General features: G+C 40.1%; 1 protein-coding gene across 1 annotated transcript; it reads right to left on the bottom strand.

Annotated features, from left to right (window-relative positions):
* Positions 1 to 5,579: 5,579 nt before the first annotated feature.
* On the bottom strand, positions 5,580 to 24,935 carry KLF5 (KLF transcription factor 5). Its single transcript, XM_070380582.1, has 4 exons — positions 24,361 to 24,935; positions 21,197 to 22,070; positions 20,121 to 20,180; positions 5,580 to 7,402 (listed from the first exon to the last, which is right to left on the bottom strand). Exons 1-4 carry the CDS (start codon positions 24,610 to 24,612, stop codon positions 7,224 to 7,226), a joined length of 1,365 nt encoding a protein of 454 aa, XP_070236683.1. The 5' UTR covers positions 24,613 to 24,935; the 3' UTR covers positions 5,580 to 7,223.
* Between the last annotated feature and the right edge of the window lie 998 nt (positions 24,936 to 25,933).

Here is a 25,933-nt window from a genome sequence, read left to right as displayed (position 1 = left end):
TGAAGATCTTTTTTGTACAGTTCTGTATATTCCTGCCACCTCTTCTTAATATCTTCTCCTTCTGTTAGGTCCATAACATTTCTGTCCCTTATTGAGCCCATTTTTGCATGAAATATTCTCTTGCTATCTCTAATTTTCTTGAAGAGATCTCTATTCTTTCCCATTTTTATGTCTTCCTCGATTTCTTTGCACTGATCACTGAGGCAGGCTTTCTTTTCTTTCCTTGGTCTTCTTTGGAACTCTGCATTCAAATGGGTATATCTTTCCTTTTTTCCTTTCCTTTTCATTTCTCTTCTTTTCACAGCTATTTGTAAGGCCTCCTCAGACAGTCATTTTGCCTTTTTGCGTTTCTTCTTCTTTTCGATGGTCTTGATCCCTGGCTCCTGTACAATGTCATGAACCTCCATCCATAGTTCATCAGGCACTCTATCAGATCTAGTTCCTTAAATATATTTCTCACTTCCACTGTATAATTGTTTTTTTTTTTTTAAACTTTACAATATTATGTTAGTTTTGCCAAATATCGAAATGAATCCGCCACAGGTATACATGTGTTCCCCATCCTGAACCCTCCTCCCTCCTCCCTCCCCATACCATCCCTCTGGGTCGTCCCAGTGCACCAGCCCCAAGAATCCAGTATCATGCATCGAACCTGGACTGGCGACTCGTTTCATACATGATATTATACATGCTTCAATGCCATTCTCCCAAATCTTCCCACAGGTCATACCTGAATGGTCTAGTGGTTTTCCCTACTTTCTTCAATTTAAGTCTGAGTTTGGCAATAAGGAGTTCATGATCTGAGCCACAGTCAGCTCCCAGTCTTGTTTTTGCTGACTGTATACAGCTTCTCCATCTTTGGCTGCAAAGAACATAATCAATCTGATTTCGGTGTTGACCATTTGGTGATGTCCATGTGTAGAGTTTTCTCTTGTGTTGTTGGAAGAGGGTGTTTGCTATGCCCAGTGCGTTCTCTTGGCAAAACTCTATTAGATTTTGCCCTGCTTCATTCTGTACTTCAAGGCCAAATTTGCCTGTTACTCCAGGTGTTTCTTGACTTCCTACTTTTGCATTCCAGTCCCCTATAATGAAAAAGACATCTTTTTGGGGTCATCTTTTTTGCCTGTCTCACATGGTGGAAAGGAAATGGCAACCGACTCCATATTCCTGCCTAGAGAATCCCAAGAACAGACAAGGCTGGCAGTTGTGGTTTGTGGGGTCGCAAATTGTCAGACATGACTGAGTGCGCATCAAGTACCTCAAGTATCTTACACAGTGTTTTATTTTTCCTTCAAGTTGCTCTTCCTTGCTTTATCTCTTTCATATTAAATGGTTTCCTCAGGTATCTGGTAATTCTTGGTTGTTTATTAATAGTGAGGGAGCAAATTATCTGGCTGGGCCATATTGTTGGAGAACTTGGGAATTTCAGTACATCCTGATCGTTCTTCCTGGGCTGGAAGACTTTCCCAGCCTCCTGCCTGGAGGATAAAGGCTTGACTCCAGTATTCTAGGAATCAAGGAATGGCTTCCAGCAACAAACGTGCACGCTTATTTAATTCTCCTACTTTCTATTTGGCACTTCTCCCCTCAACTGGACCTGTAGTCTACTGATTTAGAGACCCTCTGTCTTTACCTTCTCCAGAGAATTCTCCAGAGAATAAGCAGATAAATCTCCATTCCTCGGTGGGGCCTAGCTTGTTATTTCCTGTTCACAGTGTTGATGTTATAGCGGGAGTGGGGGGAGGGGAAGAAGTGAACTAGGTAATTAACAACTTCTTAGACAAACTTTTAACAAGTGCATATTGCTCTGCTTTAGAAGTATTTGAGACTACAGATTCCTGAGATCTTTTGGGATTTTTGTGGGGATTAGAATCAGGTTTGTTCCTAGTTTTCTCCACCACTACTTTAGGATTTAGCTTTTTCAGTCCTGCTCAGCTTATTGCCTCATCTATCTAGCTTTTCCCAGTGATCACAAGCTTGTTGGTAATTCTGTTTTCCTTTTTTACTCATAGGGTTATTCCTTAAAGGAAAAAAACTCTTCACTTTAGTGGGTTTTTTAAGGAAGCTGCAAAATTAGATGTGTCTAACCTACCATTTGTTTTTCCTAGAAGTCTGTATAGTGTTTTAGTTTCCTGTTCAAATGGTTTCATACATACATCATCATTCAAATGTCTTTGTATGCCAAATAGCATTAAGCTTTTACATTTATGTTCAAGAATATTACCATTTCTATCACCCCAAATGCTTTCATGGGGTGGTAATCACTAAAAGTGGTTAAGTAAAATAAAGATTGCTGGTTTATAAAGAAAAAAGAACATTCTGAGTTTTCCTGTAGCAAACTCTTCTAATTATACATAGCTCTCATGTGATTTGTTATGCTTCTTTTTGCCTTAATAATCATTTTTATACAAATATTAAATATAAATAATTGCCAGGTTTTGTCACTGGTAACTCTAGTATGAGTAAAAAGGGTCGGGGGGTGAGGGTGGGGAGTGTCTCCTATTGATTACTTCGAGACTACAGTAAAGAATCTAACCAAAGATGGAATTTGGTTAACTTCAAAGTAGAGACCAGATTTAGTAATGGAGAATAAAGCTCTGTTTTGTTATGTTACAGTCCATGAGTTAATCCAAAGAGCTCTGGTGGGCTTAGTTGCAGATAGGAAAAGGAATCTAGCTAGATTTTGAAGAAATTTTTATGTAGGCAGGCCAAGTCATGTTTATCTAAGGATTCTCTAATTGGATGCCATGAAGTGATGCATTTAACACAAGCTGCATCGTAAGAATGAAATAACATAATGAAGCAAAACAGAAAATGAGGTAACTTGGGCAGGGGGTGGAAGGGAGAATGACAACCAACGGAAGATGGTTAAAGCTCGGAGCATTACTAACTTGATGTCAAATAACATCATTATGTTCTGGCTAACTGGAATCTTGTGTCTTAATCAATTTTCATCTAGTTGGGGTAGCTTGTTTATCAAGAAACTGGTCACAGCATATTTGAATGCAGCTATTTATTTAGTGGATATGCTAACAATGAGAAATTAAATTGTCTGCAGCTTTGAAAGTGTGTTAGGCACAACTGTCTAAAATAATTCTCCCTTTGAAAATTCAATGTTTGAAAATTCACAAGGCACTACCTGTTTGCTCACCTTGTAATCAGTTTCAGTCACACACCTGATCAAGAATCCAGCGCCAACGCTGCATCAACAGGGCAACGTGAAGAGGAAATCTGTTGACCATCAGACAGATTCAACCCCTTCAGGGCTTAAACCAATTCACACAGCACTGTAAAACTATTTTTGACATCTGCTTTATCAATCACTAAGAGCAGGAATACAAAAGCAATCTGAGAAGTGGTGTTTCTTCCAAGAAATTGACAATCTGAGGAGGAAAAACATACACGAAAGAAGCTGGAAAATATTCAAATGCTGAAGTGTCATCCTGTCTCCAAATGCAAAAGAGGTTCTACTGAGTGTGACCAAGAAAGACAGCATCTGAACTGTGCTCTGGCACACAAGGATGTGAACTGGGAGCTGGCAAGAGAAGAGAAAGGGCAGCTTTCTACAAAAGGAGAAAAGGAGAATAAAGAAAGGGAGAGAGGGACTCCCCCGGGGGTCCAGTGCTTCCAATGAACCAGGTGGTGGTTTGATCTCTGGTCGGAGAACTAAGACCCCTGATGCTGCCTGGTCCAAAAAAAAAGGAGACACTAGAAACACTTGTGATCTGTAATCTGGAGTAAATTGGTACTGAAGCGTGAGGAAGCCGAATACAGTTAAGTGCTGGAACCAAAGCAAGCAGGACGTTTCTAGGCACAAGAAAACTTAATTCTTATAATTATCAACTGAATACTTACCCATCTCTGATGCATCATTAGACATCTCTGTCTTTGCTTCAGAAACCTGGTAGGCTTTCTATCTCAATTTCTAGAAATAAATTTAAGCCAAAGAAATTATGTTTTACACCCATGAAAGAATGAGGTTCCGGCTGGGGAATGAGCATGCCCTCTTCTTGAGCTGAGTTGAGTGACACGGAGAATGAGGGGTCCAGTAATGAGGAAGGCTGAATAAACTCACGATGCCAAATTATGTAACTGCAATTTTACCTTATTTTCCATCAGGGGTTTTTCCACTTCTTGAAAATATATGACAGTGATACTGAATTCTTTTCCTTCACTCCAAACTTTATCCTAAACTTTCACTCTAGCTTCTGCTTGAAACTTTATTCTAGAAGTTTGAGTTACTGCAAAGATAATACAGAATTCCTATATACCCCACCCTCAGCTTCCTCTATTTCATACTTTATTCAAATTGCCTCAGTTTTCCCCCATGTCCTTTCTGTTCCAGAATCGCATTTTGTTTTTGTTTCATTTAGGTTTCTCTTGGCTGTGACAGCTTCTCAGTTTTCCCGTTTTCAAGACCTTAAGTTTTGACTACTGGTTGGATAGTTTGCAAAACGTCCCTCATATGGGATGTCTAATGTCTTTCTCATGCTTACACAGGGCTTACGTGTTTTAGGAGGAAGACCACAGAGGCAAAGTCCCATTTTCATCACATCAAACCAAGAGTATATACTTCGAGAACATGACTTATCTGTTGACAAGGACCTTGATCACCAGCTGAGTGTTTGGCAGGTTTTTGTAACTGTAAAGTGACCCCCCTCCCTTCCCTCTTGGCTATATTGTACTCTTTGTAATAAAGTCACTTTATGCAGCCTGAACTTAAAGAGTAGAGAGTTACATTCTACCAGAGACTCGATCTACAAAAACTGGAGATCTTTTCAGATCTCTTTCCGATTTTTTCAATCATTTATATTAGCATGGACTCATAGGTCCGTGCTAATAAAAAAACAGGATTGGTTACAATTCAATCATGTTTTATACTGCTGCTCTGACATTCCTGCATCACTGTGGGAATTATGATTGCTTACAGTCTTACGCTGTAAGATACTCCAGGTTTATTTTGTACATCCACTCTCAAAATCAGCCATGTCTCCAAGAAGCCCCAGTTCTTTTCACTGGAGGTGACACTAGAAGCCAAGGTGTAGGCTCCCAGGTATATCGTTACTAGTGGTTAAAATCAATTTTGTTCTTTTGACAAGGAAAAAAAGTTTAAAAACCTTATTCTTGTTTTACCTCTGACAATACAACTAGGATATACAAGGAATTCTCTGACAGTCCAGTGGTTAGAACTCAGCTCTTCAACTGCTGGGGCCTGGGTTCAATCCCTGGTCAGGCAACTAAGTTCCCACAAGCCAAGAGGCGCAACCAAAAAAAAATTTAAACTAGGATATACAAATTACCTCCAGTGTCTACGGTAATGATCTTGAAAACATAAAATCAGTAATGTATGTGTGTACTGACCAGAATAGGGGAAATCAACATTCATGAAGTATGCCTCCCTTTATACTTTTGATATTGTAAAAACAAATTCCTCTCTTCCATGTTAAACAAAGGTAGATACTGGTTCAAAGTGGGAATTACTTTATTAACTGTCTGCATTAAACAGACCCTTTTAAATAGTTACGAGAGAGGAATTTGCTCATTGTTTTTGCTATGGTAGGGGAAGAAGGCACAACATGAATCTTTTAGGCACTTTTTATTTTCAAAAAAAAAAATTGTCGTTTATATATATAAACATTTCATTCTCTCAAAAAATTCTACAACTATACAGCTGTTTGCTCCATTATTTGCATAGGAAATGACCACAATACAAAAATAAGAGGGAAAAAGAAGCAAAACAGCAACCAATTTATGCTTTTCCTGTAAGTATGTTTCCACGTATAAACATTTTGAAGCCTCTTACAAAATATTTACACCATGTCATCTATGTACACGTTTTTAAGAGAAACTTTTCTAACAAACAAAACTATAATTTATCAAGTTATGAAAATTTTCTAAAAAAATTTACTATATTACCACAAAATAAATAAAGATAAACAATATTTTAAAAACAAAATTAAATTTTCATCTCAATTAAGACCCCTTTTGGCATTTTGCTTATTTATTCTGCCCTTTGGTTAACAGCATCAGTGTCACATTACTATTTTATATTGCATATATGTAGCACTTACTTCCTTAAGTTTTCAACATGTCATTTATAATTAAAGGCAGACACTGAGTCAGTGTTAACAATAGATTAACTAAACTGCACTGTAATTTAGGTAAAATTACTGTGTCTCACTGTATATTACATGCAAAGTCCACATAAATTGGCATTTAACCAATTGTACTGCACAAGCAAACATCTCAGTATATGAAAACTGAATCATAAATTCAACGTTTCCGTATATGAAAACTGCATCATAAATTCAACATTCCCAAGTGAAAACTACATATATCCTTCTTTTCAAAAATGATACTGTTTAGCTTATTGTAAGATGTTTTAACTTTTGAATATTCTAACTATCTTTAAGCTCTTGAGTTCACAATTCATATAAAATGTAGCTTGTATTTAAAATAAACAATCCGATTTTAATCAGTGCATGAAATCTGCTTTTGAAGTTCATTTGAGTGATTTACTTCTACCTACCACAGAAATGAATTTGGTAAGGTTTTAAGAGGTATCTTACCACAAGTTCTAACTGTAAATGTATCCATGGTTATTTTCAAAAGAATTATGATTTTTTTTCCCCAAAAGAATCTTAGAAAACGTGTAATAAACTATAAAGCTGATTTGCATATTTACAAAATTTTGAATAGCAAATATAGGCAACTCATATAAAAAAACAAAACAAAACAACACATTTGTTCAATGGCTATTTGTGAATTGCCAGGTACGCTGCATATCTCTAGAGAATTATCTTGTATTGAAAAAAACTCTGATGTCAAGCAAAATCTTGACACACAATCCAGCTGTCTTCTTGTGCCCAACGGACTTGTTTGCTAAACACTGTCACATTAAATGGTGGTGCTTTGGGAAGAACACTGCAAGCACACCCTGCACGCCCAGCCCACGCTGAGATGGGGCTACCTGTCTGAGATGAGGGCATCTGCCTGGGTCAAGCCAGCATATAGCAAGCATTCCAGATTCGGACAAGGACCAAACACTTTGGTATTAACACAATGTATTCCCTGTTTTCTCAAATATACAAAATATACATTTCCAGTTTTGTGTTTTCGTTTTCTTTTATATATATATAGAATTAATTGTGTGGTTTAAAATCTTCCCAAGTGAGCTGTGTGGGGCAGGCGGCGGAGGATGCACGGGCAGCAGCGCGGGCAGCTCAGTTCTGGTGCCTCTTCATGTGCAGCGCCAGGTGGTCGGAGCGCGAGAAGCTGCGGTTGCACACGCCGCACTGGAAGGGCTTGGCGCCGGTGTGCTTGCGGTAGTGGCGGGTCAGCTCGTCCGAGCGCGCGAACCGCCAGTCGCAGCCTTCCCACGTGCATTTGTACGGCTTCTCACCTGCGCAACAGACCAAGAGGGAGGTGAGCGGGCAGCTGGCAACCCTGGACAAGGCGGGTCGTGTTGTCTGCCAAGGGGCTTCTTTCAAACTCAGCCTCTACGGAGGAAGGTATGTGGATTCCTGATGAACTAGAAACTGCTCAGGGCATCTAGTGCAGAGAGTCACTGTTTTGCAGAATAGTCCTTAATTAAGTACTCTGTACTTTTGAAGAACGGAAAATGGAAATTTTACAGGGTGGGGGTGGGGGGGCGATAAATTAGGAGTTTGGGTTTAACCCATACACGAAACTATATACAAAATAGGTAACGAACAAGGATGTGCTGTATAGCACAGGGAACTGTACTCAATATTCTGCAATAACCTACATGGGACAAGCTGAAAAAGAACAGATACATGTATAAGGGAATCACTTTGCTGTACACCTAAAACATGTGCTAAAACGAAATACTGCAAATCAACTGTACTTCCGTTTTTTTAAATTGTCTAAAAATTCTCTTTAAACAATTTTTAAAAATACATGTGCAGGATGAATCAGTGCTCATATTTTGATGAGCACTGAACTGTTCCTGCACATGTAAATCCATGAGATGACTAGATGAGCTGGAGTGGCTTTACTATTACTGTGCCAATGTAATTTCTATACCAACCAACCCCAACTGAATCAGAGCGGGACTAATGGCTCTAAGGTGGGCAAGGGAGGAAGAAATTCAGGAGCTACAAGAAGGAGCTGCTCACATCACCAACTTAATGGACCACAACTGAGACCCTTTACTGCAACAAAGTGGTCCTAAAAGTTTCTACACTAGCTACTGTGAAATGCCAGCACACAAGCCAGTTCACTTAACACATGGCTTTCCAAAATGGACTAGCTCTTTGAAATTCCCTCCAGTATGCATATATTCACATCTTCCCATTTTTCAGACTGAAGCAAAACAACTAAAGATTAAAGCTGAATGGTGTTAAAGTTTTATGCATTTGATATTTAACAATTTTACCAGATCAGGAAGTCTGGTACCAATAACTTAACTGTGGTGTCATGCACATTTAATTTCCCTTTGCAATGCACTGTACCAGAAAGACTATCAAAATCATTCCATCAATGACTTGTCAAATGCATATTATATGCCAGGGACTATCCTGATTGCTTAGGATAAAACAAAAATGCCTGAACTCATGGAACTTATATATGTAATATATAAAAGCCTCTAATTCAATCTTCCTATCTCTCTTCACTTAAATAGTGAATTGACATCTAAGCCACCGCCCTACCCCTCTATCTGAGCCACTCCCCCACCCCTCTGTAATCTGTATTCTTCTTAATGTTGTCTAAAGTTTGCTAGTTGCTGGTAACCTTTCAAAACTACTCCATATTGACAGCCCAAAAGGATTCTGCCCACAATGACACACAAAGAAATTCCCAGGTTTGTCAAAGGCCTTTGCTGTTCCTCACCACAGACCAGCTTCTGACTTCATGTAATTGCCCCACATCATTGTACATTTTTGATATACAAACAAAATTAATGTCACCTTTTAAAAAAATATAACTTATGATCCCTTCTCCAGGGAATCTTCCCAACCCAGGTCTGCTGCACTGCAAGAAGATTCTTTACCATCTAAGCCACCAGGAAAGCCCATACTATTTATAAGGCAGCCTTAATTCCCAGTTTTAGAATCAATTAATCCTATTTAAGATAGAGTATTCCTCTAAATAAACCCCCAGACCAAAGAATCTCTCACTAAGCAATCACTAGTAGTTCTTCTACTGATGCTTAACTTGGTTATAATTTTCTATGAATTTAAGATGAGAATTTGTGAGGTAAATTTGCATCTTCAAGTACTGCTGGCTTACTGATGAGTTTTTTTTTAATTGAAGGATAACAGCTTTACAGAATTTTGCTGTTTTCTGTCAAACCTCAACATGAATCAGCCATAGGTGTACATATATCCCCTCCCTTTGGAACCTCTCTCCCATCTCACCCCTCCAGGCTGACACCAGAGCCCCTGTTTCAGTTTCCTGAGCCATACAGCAAATTCCCGTTGGCTACCTATTTTACATATGGTAGTGTAAGTTTCCATCTTACTCTTTTCATACATCTTGCCCTCTCCTCCCCTCTCCCCATGTCCATAAGTCTATTCTCTACGTCTGTTTCTCCATTGCTGCCCTGGAAATAAATTCTTTAGGACCATTTTTCTAGATTCCCTATCTATGCATTAGAATAGGGTATTTATCTTTCTCTTCCTGATTCCACTCTATATAACTGCTGAGTTTTATTTGAATAGCATTTGAATACTCTGAATAGCCAAACTTCTAAATTCTTTAAAATGTTTTCTTCTGCTGGAGAAAAGCCCGCGTTGCTTTGAATACTGGTTACTTAGTACCACAGTGAAATTCAACTACCTTTCTCCGCCTGATTTAACAGGATCATATTCAGGAAGTTGTAAGATTATTCAGCTGAGGCCAAATTTTAAAAGACATTGTCCACATCAACCGAGATTTCCACAGTTTGTGGTTAATGTATTTTTGCTGTCCTGATAACCACTGTGACTCCATAAGGGTCACATAATTCATAACATGACTCCACAACAAAACCCCATAAGGACAAAGACAGAAGGCCCAGCGCAGCCCTCTGAATTTTGTACCAATTATTTCCCAGGGGGTTTCTCTTTCAACTCCTGGAGTGAGTATCCCTGAGCCACCCTTCCCTTCTCCCTCACTTCTGGTTCCAAACCAACACACAAATACTTTTTATGTTTTTAATTCCCTTTTTGGTTCCTATTGCTCCATTTTAAAAATGCACACCTCAACTTCCTGAAGTGTTTCTTTTCCCCCTGTTAGAATAAATTCAAAGAATTTAAGCTAATACACTTAAACCTTTTAAGTAACCAGAAATAAACCACTTTTCTTTTGCTTATATTCACGTATGTTTAATACATAGAAATGTCTTAATGCCAGTAGTAAATGTAGCTATCACTCTTGTTGATGTAAATCAAACAGAAAAAGGCTTTTTGCACACCCAGTGTTTGTTCTTGTTCCCTGTGAAAAATAAATCACCAAAACAAACAGGTTGGCTAAATACTTCACTGTCATTTAACGTGAAGAGAAAGTTATTTCTGATGTCTGAGGCAAGGGGGAAAAAAGTGCCTGATTTAAAAAGGAGTCATTCTAGTCTTTTGAATTGAATAATTAAATGGCAGGAGAACTGAATTTTCAAAGTTTATTTAAGAAACAAGGGACACTAGACTCTTTTTGTTCACTATTTTTATTGGCTAGGAAGCAATAAACTGCATCAGTATTTTTAAAAGTTTACTTTACTGATTGGTTGAAAAACGGTAGCCATGAAAGTTCCTAAAACAGTTGGGGTTTTGCTCTCAATTTATACGTATCTATAGAGTATTCAGCCAAGAATACTACCAGTTTCTGGATGTTAGTTATGGGGCCGGAGCTTTACCACAGAAGCAAGGACAACTGTTCCCCACTTGGGGCAGTTTGTACGGGATTTGTTCAAGTGTCAACACCGCTCAAGTAAAACATTGTAGAGGAAGCTGGTACCCAATTTCTGGCCAAATAAATAGCAGATTCAGGTCTTTCTTCCTCAGCCAGAAACACTATGCATAGTACTTCTGGGAAACCAAACTAACTTCCTTTAAGTTATTTCAACAGGATAGAGCTTTCAAAAGTTTAATTGGATTTTTACAGAATCTCCTTCCAATACCACCAATTTAAAATATTTAGTTAAGCTCTTTCAACATCAACTGTATTTTTAAGTTCTCATGCTGTGGTTAATGTGAAACTTTCCAAAGACAAGAAGAAAAAAAAGTGACAAATATGTACAGCACAAAAAACAAGCTTCAGCTTTATCTCAAATAAAGTGTAAACTTTCTCATCATCTTATAAAATTACCAGGACTCTTTTACTAGAAATCCTTAATCCTTTTTTTAAAAAAACAATGGTTAAATATACATATTGTCCATACTGATGAAGTCAATTAATGTTAAGCAAAACCATTACCAGGAGAAGGAAGGAGCAAGCAGAAACAGATACTGAGCACGTTCTGACTCAGGTGCTCATATTTCATTTATCCTCAACAACAACTCCAAGAGTTAGAAGCAGAACAATGAGGTCATGTTGAGAAGCCTGGCCTGCCACTTTTCCTCAATGTCCCAGTTATACCCTCCATTGGCAAACACTGATACAGGCGCTATATGAATGATGTAAGGAATACACAGGTATTGTTCACATTTATTTAAAGATTCTAAAGCCGTTTGTCCAGGTTACTTAACGACTAGCCTAATGGACTCAAAGCAGGCCTTAAATCTCAAGACTGTCTGAAGCATAGGACACATCCCAGCTGAGCCAGCCCCCAAGGACACCCACACCCACCTTTCAGGACGTGTGGACTTCTAAGAGCTGTCCTGTGCTGGGACTGACAATCCCCAAATACCACCTAATGATGGCTCTCCTTTAACCCTAGGCTAAAGGAACCCTAGGCAAAAGGAGAAGGGGACGACAGAGGATGAGATGGTTGGATGGCATCACCGACTCAATGGACATGAGTTTGAGTAGGCTCTGGGAGTTGGTGATGGACAAGGAAGTCTGGCATGGTGCAGTCCATGGGCTCGCTAAGAGTCGGACACGACTGAGCAACTGAACTGAACTGAAAGGAACATCAATGAGTTAGCAGAACATGTTTGCTAAGAATCTGAAAAGGCTTTAGTGATGAATTTAAAAATCAGCTATTTTTTTTTTCTGTTGAATAAATTAAAAAATGACTTATGAATCTACCACACTAGAATGGGAAGTTTCTCTGCTTGGCTGAACATGTTCAACAGATTCACACTAAGGCCTTTTCCTAGAACGTTCTACATAGATTCTTCTAACAAAAGAAAAGTATCATAGATGTAAAATTTATCTTATTTATTTTAGGTAATATTTTTGTTACAGCAAATTTATATATCTGGTTTCCTTCCTGATGCTAAAACTAAATCCAATCAATTATATTTGATAGAGGTCAAAAATCAGAATTAAAGTCAATGCTTAGGAAACGAGAGTAATATGTACTAACAATCACAACCTGTACCAGGTGACTTGCAAAATGCAACGAATAAGGCTTGGTCTCTGACCTCAAATAGCTTAACATCCATATTCTATTCTGACTGGTAAAATGGAATAAATTATTTCAATAGTCAATAGTGCGTTAGTCACTCAGTCGTGTCTGACTCTTTTGTGACCCCATGGCTCCTCTGTTCGTGGAATTCTCCAGGCAAGAATACTGGAGTGGATTCCCCTTCGCTTCTCCAGGGGATGTTCCCAACCCAGGGATGGAACCTGGGTCTTCTGCATTGCAGGCAGATTCTTTACCATCTGAGCCACCAGAGAATCCCCCCTTAATTCTTAGAATTTGAGTCCTTGATGCACAAAATGAACTCTTATTTCAGGAGGAAAATATTTTCATGCAATTCAATAATCATCAGATCTTTTCCCATCACTAGAGACTTAAGGAATTTAGATTCTAAAACAGTATGTTGCTGCTGCTAAGTCGCTTCAGTCGTGTCCGACTCTGTGCGACCCCATAGACGGCAGCCCACCAGGCTCCCCCGTCCCTGGGATTCTCCAGGCAAGAACACTGGAGTGGGTTGCCATTTCCTTCTCCATTGCGTGAAAGTGAAAAGTGAAAGTGAAATCGCTCAGTCATGTCCAACTCTACGTGTCCCCATGAATTGCAGCCTACCAGGTTCCTCCGTCCATGGGATTTTCCAGGCAAAAGTACTGGAGTGGGTTACCATTGCCTTCTCCGTCTAAAACAGTATACATTCTAATAAAAGGTTTTAAAAAAAGAGAAGCATTAATACCAAGATTAAAGAAACTCATAGGGAAATATTAGATGTCTTTAAAAGAACATAAAGTAAGGTGATTTTGATTTGGCTCATTAGTTCATATTTTTATATATCTATATCAGTAATTTTCTATTAAAATTTTTTACTAAAGGTCACTGCAGTACATCTCCTATACTTGGCAACAAAAGGGCAGGCATTTCATTTCAAAGATTTTTATTGCTAGTATTTGCAAATGTACCTAATGTACATCCTGGGCTTCCCTGGTAGCTGAGATGGTAAAGAACCTGCCTGCAATTCGGGAGATCTGGATTTGATCCCTGGGTTGGGAAGATCCCCAGGAGAAGGGAATGGCAACCCACTCCAGTATTCTTGCCTGGAGAATTTCACGGACAGAGGCGCCTGGCAGGCTAGAGCCATGGGGTCGAAAAGAGCCGGACATGACTGAGTGACTTTCACTTCACTTCACCTAATGTTTGATAAATGATTGATCTGTACTGGCACAGATACTGCTGAATGAAGGCTTCAAACAACTGTATTCTGCCTCCTTAACTAGCCATGAAAGTTCCTCAAACACAGAGACTGTCTTCTATTGCCATACCTCCTTAACATCCATATTCTATTCTGACTGTTAAAGTGGAATAAATTATTTCAGTAGTCAATAGTGCGTTAGTCACTCAGTCGTGTCTGACTCTTTTGTGACCCCATGACTCCCCTGGTCATGGAATTCTCCAGGCAAGAATACTGAAGTGGATTCCCCTTCCCTTCTCCAGGGGATGTTCCCAACCCAGGGGATGTTCCCAACCCTCCTTAGGCACCTTTGGTTAATCACAGTGTGTCCTGAGGCTGACCAACTTGGGAATTTTCACTCATGAAAAGGCGGGAAGGTAAAAGAGACGGGGAGGCATCTAGTGTAAGGCTACCATACTGTGTCTTTTTTTTTTTTTTTACCATGGCCTCACCTGCAGCAGGGTTTTGCCTGGTTCCTTCTGCCAAGGACCACTGAGTGTTATCTGACTAAATGTGCATTTAGACAAGGACCGTACTTTTAAACTCTTCAGAAGGACATGTTCCGAATCAGTTTATTGTCCATCCTGAAGTTGTACAAGGGTAAATCAACTCTACATAAACAAGTTTTCTTTTCCAGAACTGGACTGGATTTGAGGAAAAACAAGGAACTGTGGAGCCCCTTGTGCTGGTCAAAGACACACAGAACAGGGGTGGGCATGCCACCCAAGGTGGCAGTCTCTACCCCAGCAGGACCAATCTCTAGGCACCTAAGCACCTCCGCCACTTCTCCTAAGTGTCAGTTGCTCAGTTGTGTCTGACTCTTTTTGACCCTGGACTGGAGCCCGCCAGGCTCCTCTGTCCAGGGAATTCTCCAGGCAAGAACACTGGAGCAGGTAGCCACTCCCTTCTCCAGAGGATCTTCTCAACCCAGGGATCCAACCAGGGTCTCCCGCATTGCAGGCAGATTCTTTACCATCTGAGCCCCAGGGGTTCTGGACAAAAACATCCTCTATCACTGACAGTGTTAATGAAATACCAGTTCCTGAGTCTCCTGACACAAATATGACATTCAGATTCACTTTCTTGTAATAAGAACCCAAAGTAAAATTTTTAAAGAGTAAAGTCTCGGTGAAATATTTTACCTTTTTTAACCAAAAGGTAAACCAAATATTTTACCTTTTTTAACCAAAATAGAAAAATTCTATATTTTCATTTTTCTAGTACTGAATGAGTCCTAATTATCCTTTCCTTAAATTTGCACTTAACATGGTTATCTTGACCTGGAGATTCTTCCCAGCTCTAAACAGTGTGCATTTATAAAGTAGTCACAGGTATATTCTTCTGCCAGGATGTTTTTTAATGAAAGTTACCTATGGGGCACTTCTAAAACAGCAACTCACCTTAATCGGAGTTGTAAGAGATTCTTGGATATAAATAATACAGGCTGACAGAATAGGAATGCTGCTACAGAGATACTTGCTAAACTAGGACATTACTTTGTTTCTAATCTTTCACCTGAAAAGATGTAGGTCATCAAGTAAACAGCTACTACATTCTATAAAACTAAAAATATCTGCCAAAGTAAAAACCTTTGGTGATTAAAATACTTTACTTTTAAAAACATTACCGTCCTCACTATCTTCACAGCTAATTGTTTCTATCTCGACTTCAGCAATTCTATTTAGTCCATTTACGAACTATCTTCTCCCACTAATCTATAAAAACAGGGAAGAAGAGATTCTCTTTGGATTCTTGAAAAATCAAAAATGTCTGCTTAATCAAATTATACTTATTAACCTTCCATATGCTTTATCATCTCAAAACAATGTTTAATCAATTTCCTATGTAAATGTTTTTCAGATGAAAGAGCAAGTCCCAGAAGCAAAGTTAAACCTTTCCCGTGAGTCATTAAAAAGAAATTGTTTCTAAGCTTCTATGCTCATAAATACCTTTCCAGGCATCTAAATGAGTGACTCTCTTATAGCTACTTTTTTTTTTAATGTTAACTTGAACTTCTCAATATAGAAAAATAAATTTCAAAGCTGCAAACAAAAATAATTTAAGAATGTCTAACTGGTAACACATAACAGGCTAAATGGGATACTTTTTCCTGCAGTTTTCAAATATAAACTCAAAAATATCAGTTGAGTACTAATTTCATCCTGCAAAATTTTTTCACCCCTACCAACATTGATCTCTAGACACAAACTGCATGATCTCCACTAAGGCTATATACGTATATATGGAGACATATATGTATGCACACACATATATAAAATCTTATTCTGATTTTAATTCTAAATCATTTTTTAAGGAAATTAATTCCTTTCTATATTTTTAAAAATGTTTTACCACTTCCCACAGTTCCACAAAAAAAGGAATAATTCATGTTCAGAACATTTTGAATGTTTTCTATTTGTGGGGAAGTGCTGCAAATGAAAATACCTTTATTATCAACATGGCCAGTATTTTAAAACAAAAATCTATACCTAAGACATCCAATGGATAGTAAGTGTAGAGCAAGGAACTAAATAGGAATTTATACCTAGGGATTTTTTAGTACACAAACTGAAACTAAAATCAACTGAGTAACAAATCTCTAGCAGAGATTATGTATTTTGAAGTACACACAGTACCGTCTTAATATAAATGTCATTAGAAAAGTGTTCTACACAGGAAGTGAGGCAGCAGGTGGGAATTTAGCCCCTTTACAAGTAGTCTTGGGCTAGAAATCTTTCCAAGGCTTACTGCGAAATTCTTTCTTAAACAAGGAATCCCGAATACAGCTGTGAGATTCTAACAGGACAGTGCTTCACTTCACCCACGGTCCACTTGGTATTATGTTATTTGTATGTTTCCATTTTCTTTTTTGGGGGTGTTTCCAACTGTCCTTCTCTTGTCAATCAGCGGCAGTCATTCTGGGATCATGTAGTCCACATGTAGCAACCTGGGCACAGAGTCTGGATCTAATGGCTACTGACGCCCAGTGTGTGTGCTGCTCAGACTATGAACAACTGCTCACTTTCTGCCCTGCTCCAGATAGCTGCCAAATGACCATAAAACCTTACCATACCCTCTTTCCCCAACTGCTTTACCATATACTCCAGGGCTAAGTGCACAGCTACACATGTGACTAAAACTACTCAGATTTCAAACATCGGTATTCAGAGTGCACTGTTTGCTTTTTCAGAACTCTTTCTTTAGAAAGTAAGTACTTTTTACTAAAGTGTAAACAATTTTCAAAGAAGTTTCCACACTCAATGTAAAAGCAGCATTTCAACTCATGGGACTCAGGCATACCAAGAAACTAGCATCGGGTGATAAATGTTTTCAGTTTCTTGCCAATGTGCTTTTTAAAATGCTGTTAAAAGGACAAATATTTTTATTTGGAAATATACACTTTGTGACACTGTTGCCTAAGTGTATGGCCTTAGAAATAAGCCATACTTATTTCTAATCAGAGGTGCTATATATATATATATATATATATACACACACACACATACACACACATATATGCTAGAAGTAACACACAAACACTTCCACACAGGTAATAAGGATATCCCTATAGGCCAGTAAGTATGCTATCACATATAAAGACACAGCATGCTTTTTACAACTTTTCCCCTAGAACAGAGGCAACATCAATTTCAGGTATTTTGTCTAACTATATAGAGCTTTGTATTACTTTTGTATATTCTTTCTGAATAAAGAAATCAAAATGTATAAACCTAGAAAACCTTGAATGCTATGAGACTTCCAACTGCTATTTTCTACCCTTTCATCTCGAATTTTTTAAAAAAACGTCATTTGAGAAAGACTATACCCTTATGTTCGGTTTATAAGTCAAGAAGCATTTGCAATCTAAAAATCCAGAATAAGCAATTAAACAGAACTCAGGCGTAGGTTGTTTTAATTGCTTAAAACATTTTAAAAACATAAGGTAACCTGACATTTTAAAGCAATTAAAATTATTTTCTAAAGAAGTCCTAGGGTCCTGCACATTCTGCCTAAAGTGGCAATCATTAAAAAATTTTTATATCAAAAATACAATATCAACATTCCCATATAAATTTTTAAAGTCCTCTAACAAAAAAAGCTAATTACATTGACAGAAGTTATTTAGAAATACCTGGGCCTTTAAAAGAAGAAGAAAAAAAAATACTTCACTAGCTTCAGATACATTCATTAAAAAACGACAGGGTGGGGAGGATGCAATGAGAGCGCACAGGTAATTTTCAAAGGCATTGTGTAGAAACTAAAAATGAGGAGAAAACAACCTCAATGCTCTATGATTACCCAAGAACGGGTTTAGCCAGATGAACAAGTCTGCCACAAACCCTCCTCGAGGCATCTGAAAGGCTATCAAACAAAACTTTATTAAACTGGATTACGGGGTCTCACTCATCAGATGTCAATGGACACACATTTATGATCGGGTGGAAAAGTTGATACATGGGATTCAAACTAGGCCTACATCTTATTTTTAGTTGGTTTTTATCTTTTTCAGTATAAGCATCGTTAAGACAACCCACTATTAAATTTCCCTGCCAGCAGGTCAAGTTCCAGAATCCCAGGTATAAGCATTCTGAGCACTAAACCCTGCCAGGGGTTGCAAGGCCATTTAGATATGCCCTGACTACATCCCGGCAATAAGCAGTTGATTGCATCGATATATGGAATCACGTTCCTCTTTATTAGGAGACTTTAACCTCAGGAGAAACATTGTTTCCTCCTTCCTATCTCCCATTTCAAGGACTTTCAAAGGAGAAAAAAAACAGCTCAAAAGTTCTGAAGTTATTTCCTCTTCTCCTTAATCATAGTTCAGGTAAAAATCCATTTTCAATGTTTCTTCCTAAATATAAAATGTATATTCTATAAAAGGATAGTTTAGTATTTCTATAGAGACTGTTTTCATGGTCTTGTCATTTGTATGCTGAAAACTTCAGATTGAGTTTACATGCTTAATGGGTGTTTGTTTAAGTATAAATATAACTTCTACTTTGGGATTAGGAGATAGCCTTTTGTCTCCACCTAAAAACTTGAGGTAGAAACAACCCACTGCTTTCACTGATAAATGCAGGAGATGTCTTTTCTTTAAAAGCAATTTCTCAGAAAGCCCTGGAATCTACCACATTGTCGCCAACACTATTTAGATTTTAAGTAGTATTTATCACTGGGATATCAAGCAATACTTCCCAATGCGCATATGAAATGTCTGCAGCCATGTTCCTCTTTGAGCTCTATCTCAGCACTGACCTTTGTTCAAAGGCTTTTACTTTTTAATGCAGCAGTTAGAGATAACTACTTCATTTATCAAAACTCAATTTCCATAGTAACATCTAGCCTGGGGAGATTCAAGTCCTCACACTAATCCAGCAGCCCATTCAAAGGAACTGTTGAATACTTTGGTTTCCATAGCAATGATGGAATAAAACATTTTGCTAGGTCATTGCTTTTATTAGCAAACTTATTCTCTGAACTTTAGGTTAAAGCTGCATTTACGGAGAGGAAAAAAATACAATCACTTTGTATAGGTTCTTTCCTTTAGGTCTATCTTTTTAAGAAAATCACTAATGGTAACCACCCATAGTTTTAAAAATACTTTGGGTATTTGGAGATTTTTACAGCTTGCCACCACCTAATTTCGTCCTCAAATAAGTTCTGATATAAAGTTTTGAAATTAAAAAGCATTTTAAAATGAGTGTATAGATCTGACAAAGTTTTTATAAAATTATAGGGCTAAACATTTTAAACACGGATGAGATACTAGCTGGAATAAAGTCTCTCCAATGTATAATATGGACTGGGGTAGAATGTAAAATAGCTTTCAAACCATGACCCTAGTTTTGCCTGATTTTAGTATTTTTCAATTTCCAGCCCACCTTTTACCAGCAGGGAAAACATGCTAAACACAGATATTTTAGGCTCAAGGTGAAATTAAGATAATTTATTAAGCAATTACGCTTTACCTGCTAAATGGAAAAGGCTTTAGTGTTTGATGTAGTTTTATAGAAGCCAACTGATTTGTTACGGAGGGAGAAAATGAGTTACATTTTTTTCCTTCAAGATAGGAATAGCAGTGCCATTAAAGTTTTAAAATCCATTAGTAAACATTGTTGTTTATGTTTGGGAGCAATTAATTCTATCTGAGGTGACAGGGCAAGGCCTTAATGAGGGAACATCAGCCTTCCTGGAACCAAACTTTTTTCACTGAACTGAATTTTGAGCCAAGCCAGTGCTGAAAAAGGTAAGCCATTAAAAAATAAAAGTTGACAGAAGAAAGAAGAGATCAAACATGTGCTGGCTTTTAAAAGGATGAATACCACTTATACTATTTACACAACTCACAGAATTAACAAGAAAATTACATACCAGTATGAGTCCTCAGGTGAGCTTTTAAATGAGAAGACTTTGTATAAACTTTTGTGCAGCCTGAAACAAAGGAGAAGAAGAACAGCGTGTCATTCTGGAGATCCTTTTGAAATCTTTACATCTGATGATTCAGTGTTTAAAATCGGGCTTTAAAGATGAAATCTCTCATGCAAGGAGATATTTGAAGCTTCAGTTTTAAGAGATGTTTTAAAGCATACTCCCCTATTACCTGATTAAAGGTATAAAGTGATTTGCTTTATGTTTCACTTTAGCAGAAAGAGAGCAGACAATCAAGCCAAACTACAAATGGGAAATCTATGTTTATACCAGTAGGTGCTTTACACTAGTAACACATACCTCAGTCATTTAAAAAATTTTAATGGCTCTAGAGCTGACAATGTTAAACCATTACCCAAGATGACTGCAATTTTCTGTACTCCCACATTTCTTGTTTTTTCATTTAGTATGTCATGTCATATCATGTACCACAGTCAATAAATTATACCCTGTATTAATCATAAACTAGCTTATGCCAGCAAGTTCCAGATATATTTATCACAGTCATCAATTTATATTTTGGACCACATATCTCATTCAAGAAAGAGCATATGCTCACATGCTATCAGAACCAACCTTGAAATCTATTCTATAGATGGTCTGGTCTTGCACCAACCCACTCTTCATTGCCACCCCTTCTTTTCCCCTATGTTACTTAAGTAATTCCTTTCCAGGTTACTTCATTTAGAATTAAGAACTCCAATTTAGATTGCTACAGTAACAACGTAAGTGTAGCAAGACTCTCACGTATTTAACATTAAAAAGAAAAGAGTCCAGTAACTTTTTTTCCCCATAATATTCCAAATTTTTTTTTTTTTACTATATCAAATAAGCACAAAGTAACTAAACAGTTACTTGGGTAAGGCACTGGACACTGGGATGCGACAAGAGCAGAGCAGGTGAATTTTTTTAAATGTCAACCACTCCTCTCCCATGTACAGCTGGAATGTGAGGTGGAAAATGGCACACATGAACACACTAAACACACACAGATTCTTCAGCCAGGCAGGATCACATACCTGGGTAATCGCAGTAGTGGATGCGCCGTTTCTCCAAATCGGGGTTACTCCTTCTATTGTATCTGACAGGCTGGATGTTTTGCGAAGTAACTGGCAGGGTGGCAGGTAAATTTGGATTATGAATTGCCAGTTTAGAAGCAATGGTAGCAGCATAGGATGGAGGTGGGGTTAAATTCTGAAGCATCTCTGCTTGTCTATCTGGACTTCCAGGCTCTGAGCTTGGTGGTGACGGGGGGAAGTAAGTGGCCTGCTGGGGAAGAAACTGACTTGGCATGGTGTATGTGCAAGGGGGCATGCTCTGGAATTGCTTCATGGCGGTCGGCGGGACGGCGGAGGTGTGAGTGTTAAGGCCTGCCATGGCGGCCGACATTGAAACGTTAAGAGTGTCCATTACTGCTGTCTGGTTGGTAGAACTGGGCATATCTAGATCCGGTGTATTCAGGAGCTGGTACAGATGGCCCTGCTGGGGAGGGACAGAAAGATGAAGGTCTGGTGTAGGAAGTTCTTGTTTGATGAAAATATTGTTCACCTCTGGAGCTGCGGTCTGGTGGGAGCTGAATATGCTGGTGAACTCAGGGAGGGCCTGGGTTGGGGCCGGAGGAGGGGCTGTCGTCTCACTCTGGTGGCTGAAAATGGTAACAGGTTCTGTCTTGATGTGTGTTACACACGGTCTCTGGGATTTGTAGAGGCCAGTTCTCAGGTGAGTGATGTCAGGGAGGAAGACGTTCATGTTGATACTGTAAGGTAACCCTTCACTGTCAGTGAAGAACTGGTCTACGACTGAGGCACTGTCTCGTCTATACTTTTTATGTTCTGGAATTATAGAAACTGGAGGAAGCTGAGGTGTCAGGTACTTCTCCATTTCACATCTTGTCTAAAAAAGAAGAGATAGAAATATGTATAATCCGCCCAATTCATCATCTCGGGAAGAACAAACTGCTTACTAAAAATTTCCAACAATTCTATGAAAAGTACCAAGGCAAACTCCTCTAAGTGTTGCTTATACACCTATCAGGTTTGTCAACTGTGTAACAAATGGTTCACCAAAAACCTTACGAAAATGTGTATAACAAGTGTTTGGTAAAATCGCACCCAGTCAACCCCAGACAAAAACTGAAAGAGACAAATCAAGAAGAAAAAGGAAGCAAAGAGAAAAAATATTCCTTTCTGATGCAATAATAAAGTATACTTTATCATCACTCATATACAAGCAGGATTCTCTGCTCCATTACAACTGAAAATACAGTATTGTAATAAGGCCAAATTATCTCTATCTTATTCATGTCATATAGGTAAATCCAGTGGTTGAAAAGGGAAAAAAAACCTCAGTAAACCTTTATGGTTAAGGTTAATATTGCAAAATTTCTCTCTCTTTTTTTTTTGCTTGGGTAGATATTGCTGAAATAGCTAATATAAAACATATTCTTTGGCTATTTAAGTGCCTTTTCCAGTTTACAGTTCAATGGAAACTTAAATACTATGTTTTGAGCAAAACATAGTATCCACTGAGAGAACCAACCAACTTCTCCACCAGTTTGATCTAAATGTTGATTTTAATCAGCAGATTCTGTAATTGGTTAATATGATAATGAAATGTTCCTATTCATATCCCTATCTAAAACAGATCTTTAATTACCTAGGGGAAAACCATTCCTTTGGTAGAGTGGTGCTAAAGGGCCGTGGGTGGAGAGGCTGCTAGTAGCCAGCACAGTCATCAGCCAAACATTTACCGTGTCCTTCTCAGTGGGCCAATGCTACATTCCCCCTCACTCTGTAAAAAGCTCAGTCATCCCTTATCCTCCTGCGTCTTCTAAGCAGCAAACTGACAAATGCCCACATGGTTTTAAAATGGTGATTTTTCTTTAGGACATAATCCAGCTTGTAATTGGTCTCTTCAGTCTTCTGTAACTATCATCTTTCCTAGTATAACACAAACTTCTAAAATTTTTAGCACTGAAAGGAAATTTCAACAGAAACACATACATACAAAACAACACCCCCAAGTAGATGCTCACAGAATTATTAACCGTGGCATTTTAAGAAGTGAATAACATTCTTTTTTTTTTTTGGCTACTACTTAATTTCAGCTATCAGACCCCGAATCATTTTATGTGGATACATATTCGGGTTTCCCGCAAAGATACGATTTAAAAATAAAACCGCGCTGGTCTTGTGAGTCACATCTCTGACAAATGCCGCTGCCCTTGCACAGCACGGTGACACTCGCAGACCCCCGGAGCAGGAGCTGGGTATAGCGAATACACAGTATACCAAGGGGGTATTAAATGAGGCGTCTTGAAATAAACCGAACTAAACCCTTTCGTGCGCTTTGCTCCCATGGTGGTTAGTGGTTTCTGATTTTAGCTCTTCCAGCTGTTTGCATGTGGGTATGTTTCAATTTTTTTTTTTTTTCCCTGGGACAGGCTAAAAGTCCCGGGAAGTTTTTTCTGGGCTATATGACTCCCTGCGTGGGCGAAAGAAACAGGCGGTTGCTCTAATTCGGCTGCCGGGCAAGTGTAAAAGCCAACTGCCAGCTTTCAACGCGGCTCCGGGAGGAAATTTACGCGCAGATGAAGAAAACAACACCTCCCGGTCCTTCTTTTTTTCCTTTCTTTTCTAAGGAAAAATAAGCGCTCCAACACCACCTTAGATTTTCTAACTCCCGTTGTCCAAAGGAGCCCTACGATCGCGTCTAAAGCAGGTTGCACCAAGCGATATTAAATTAGCACCCCGAGGGGCCTCCCTCCAACACCCCCCCCCCCATTTGCGTTCCCACTGAATCCGGGACGCCGTGGGTCGGGACAGCGGGTGACCTCTAAGGCCAGGGCAGCGGGAGGCCGCGGATTTAGGAGACACATGGAATTGAGGTCCGGCGTGAGGAACGAGCTTTCATCCCCCAAATGGTAGAAAAACAATTAAGGTGCGCGTGAGCACCAGTTCCCTGCTGAACCTTTCCCGGACAGAGCAGCCAGGGCAGACTCCCCATAGACCGGGTGCCCCCACCAGGCCAGGAGGGCAGGGCGGGGCTGCCCCCCAACCCTGGGCCGCGGTGCGCCCCGACGCGCGCCCCAGCCTGGAGCGGCCCCTGTCGCCCGCGCGCCGCAGCGGCGGGACACGCCCGAGGCCCGGGAGGGAGGCGGAGGGAGGGGAGCGGCTCTTCCTACCTGGACCAGCTCCTCGGCGGGCAGCCGCGGGCCCGCGGCGGGCGGCGGCGCCGGCTGCGGCGGCGCGGGCTGCGCCTGCGGGTGGTGGTGCGGGTGCTTCAGCTCTTCGCCGGAGAAGAGCGCCGCGTCGCGGGCCGGGTTCGCGGCGCCCAGCACGGGCTTGAGCTGCGCGAACACGGGCTCGTCCTGCGGGGCCGGCGGCTGGGGCACGGGTCCCAGGCGGGCGCTCATGGTCAGCACCCGCGTAGCCATGGGCACTCGGAGGTGGGGAGGGCGGTTCCGGGCGCGGGGCGCGAGTCGAGCGCGCTTCCCACCTCGCCCACGCTGTTCGGGTCGGCGAGCTTGGCTCCGGACGGACCCCTCAGCTCACAAGCAGGCGCGGTTTTCAAAGGCGCGCAAGAAAAGCCAAACTCTTCCGCTCCGCCACGCGTAAACGCCGACGTCCACCCGGCGACCACTTTCTCCCGCCCCGCCCCACCGCGCTCCCTAGCTCCCCGGAGTCCGCTCCCGCCACTGCCTGTCTCCGCGAGCGAGCTGCTAGCGCGCGTACCTGCCCCGCGACTACTGACACTTGACGCCCGCCTCTATTTTACCCAACTCCGGGGAGGCGGGGCCAGCCGGCCAGACTGGCAGCGCTCCGACAAATCTCGGGGCCCCGAAGCTGGCCGGGCCTGAGCGGCTAGCCTATGAAAAGGGAGAAGCTCGGCTCAGAGCCCCGCCTCCGCCAGGCGGACCGCACCCCTTTCGGGCCACGAGCTTCGCGCGCAGGGCGGCCGCGCAGTTTGTACACAACCTCTCTGACAGATTGGGCTGGCGGAGACGGGGGCGGAGGGAAAACGAGAAGCGAGTGGAATCTGGGGAAGAGAGGGAATTCGGGTGGAGACGTGGAGGGAGATCTCTTCGGACTGTTCTCTGCCAGGATTAGCGAGAAAAAGAGTTTTGCACGCCTTAGGTGTTGTGCAAGGACCTGAAACTCGCAAGTTGAAACCTAGAAGGCAGCTAGGTGGGGGCGCTAAGGTTTTGGAGAGTTTTGTTTAATGAGCATGTATTTTTAAAAATACAAAATGTACTTTTCTTTAGCGCAAAACTAGGGGCGGTGTGATAAACATTTAAAAACAGCTCTTGTCTCTGTGTATCTTTAGCAGTGAATAAATCCCTTTAGCAAAGCAAATTTGGAATGTCCTGAATAAAAGGTTTAATGGCAGGTATTTTTTTTTTAAGTCCTGGCATAAAAGCTTGTTTTTTTCCCTTGCAGTATTTAAATGGGTAGGAGAAGTTTTCACACACATTTCAACCTCGTATCTGGTATGGAGAAGAGAGAGATGGGACACATGAATTTTGAAGTTTTTAATATTTACACTGTTGACTCTAGCCAAAGCATGCAATCTAATTTAAGCACCAACGATTTAATGAAATGTATTTAAATAGACATTACATATTTGACTTATTTTTGCTATCACTGTGTGTTCAAAAAGTGGAGTTTAATGTTTGCAAAACAGAAACGTAGCACATTTACCTTACACCGTGGCACCTACTTCTACGAAAAGACAACCAAAGAAAGTCACAAACGTTA

The sequence above is a fragment of the Bos mutus genome, chromosome 12 (genome assembly GCF_027580195.1).
Source record: "Bos mutus isolate GX-2022 chromosome 12, NWIPB_WYAK_1.1, whole genome shotgun sequence".
In the NCBI taxonomy this organism is placed as follows: domain Eukaryota; kingdom Metazoa; phylum Chordata; class Mammalia; order Artiodactyla; family Bovidae; genus Bos; species Bos mutus.
This window is presented reverse-complemented; position numbering and strand designations above follow the sequence as displayed.

Excerpts from the sequence above, each read along its gene's own strand:
- KLF5 (XM_070380582.1), bottom strand. The coding sequence starts at position 24,612 with ATGGCTACGCGGGTGCTGACCATGAGCGCCCGCCTGGGACCCGTGCCC. Across the intron at positions 20,181-21,196 it reads CCACTACTGCGATTACCCAG|GCTGCACAAAAGTTTATACA; the intron begins GTATGTGATCCT and ends CCTTTGTTTCAG. Across the intron at positions 7,403-20,120 it reads TCACCTGAGGACTCATACTG|GTGAGAAGCCGTACAAATGC; the intron begins GTATGTAATTTT and ends TCTGTTGCGCAG.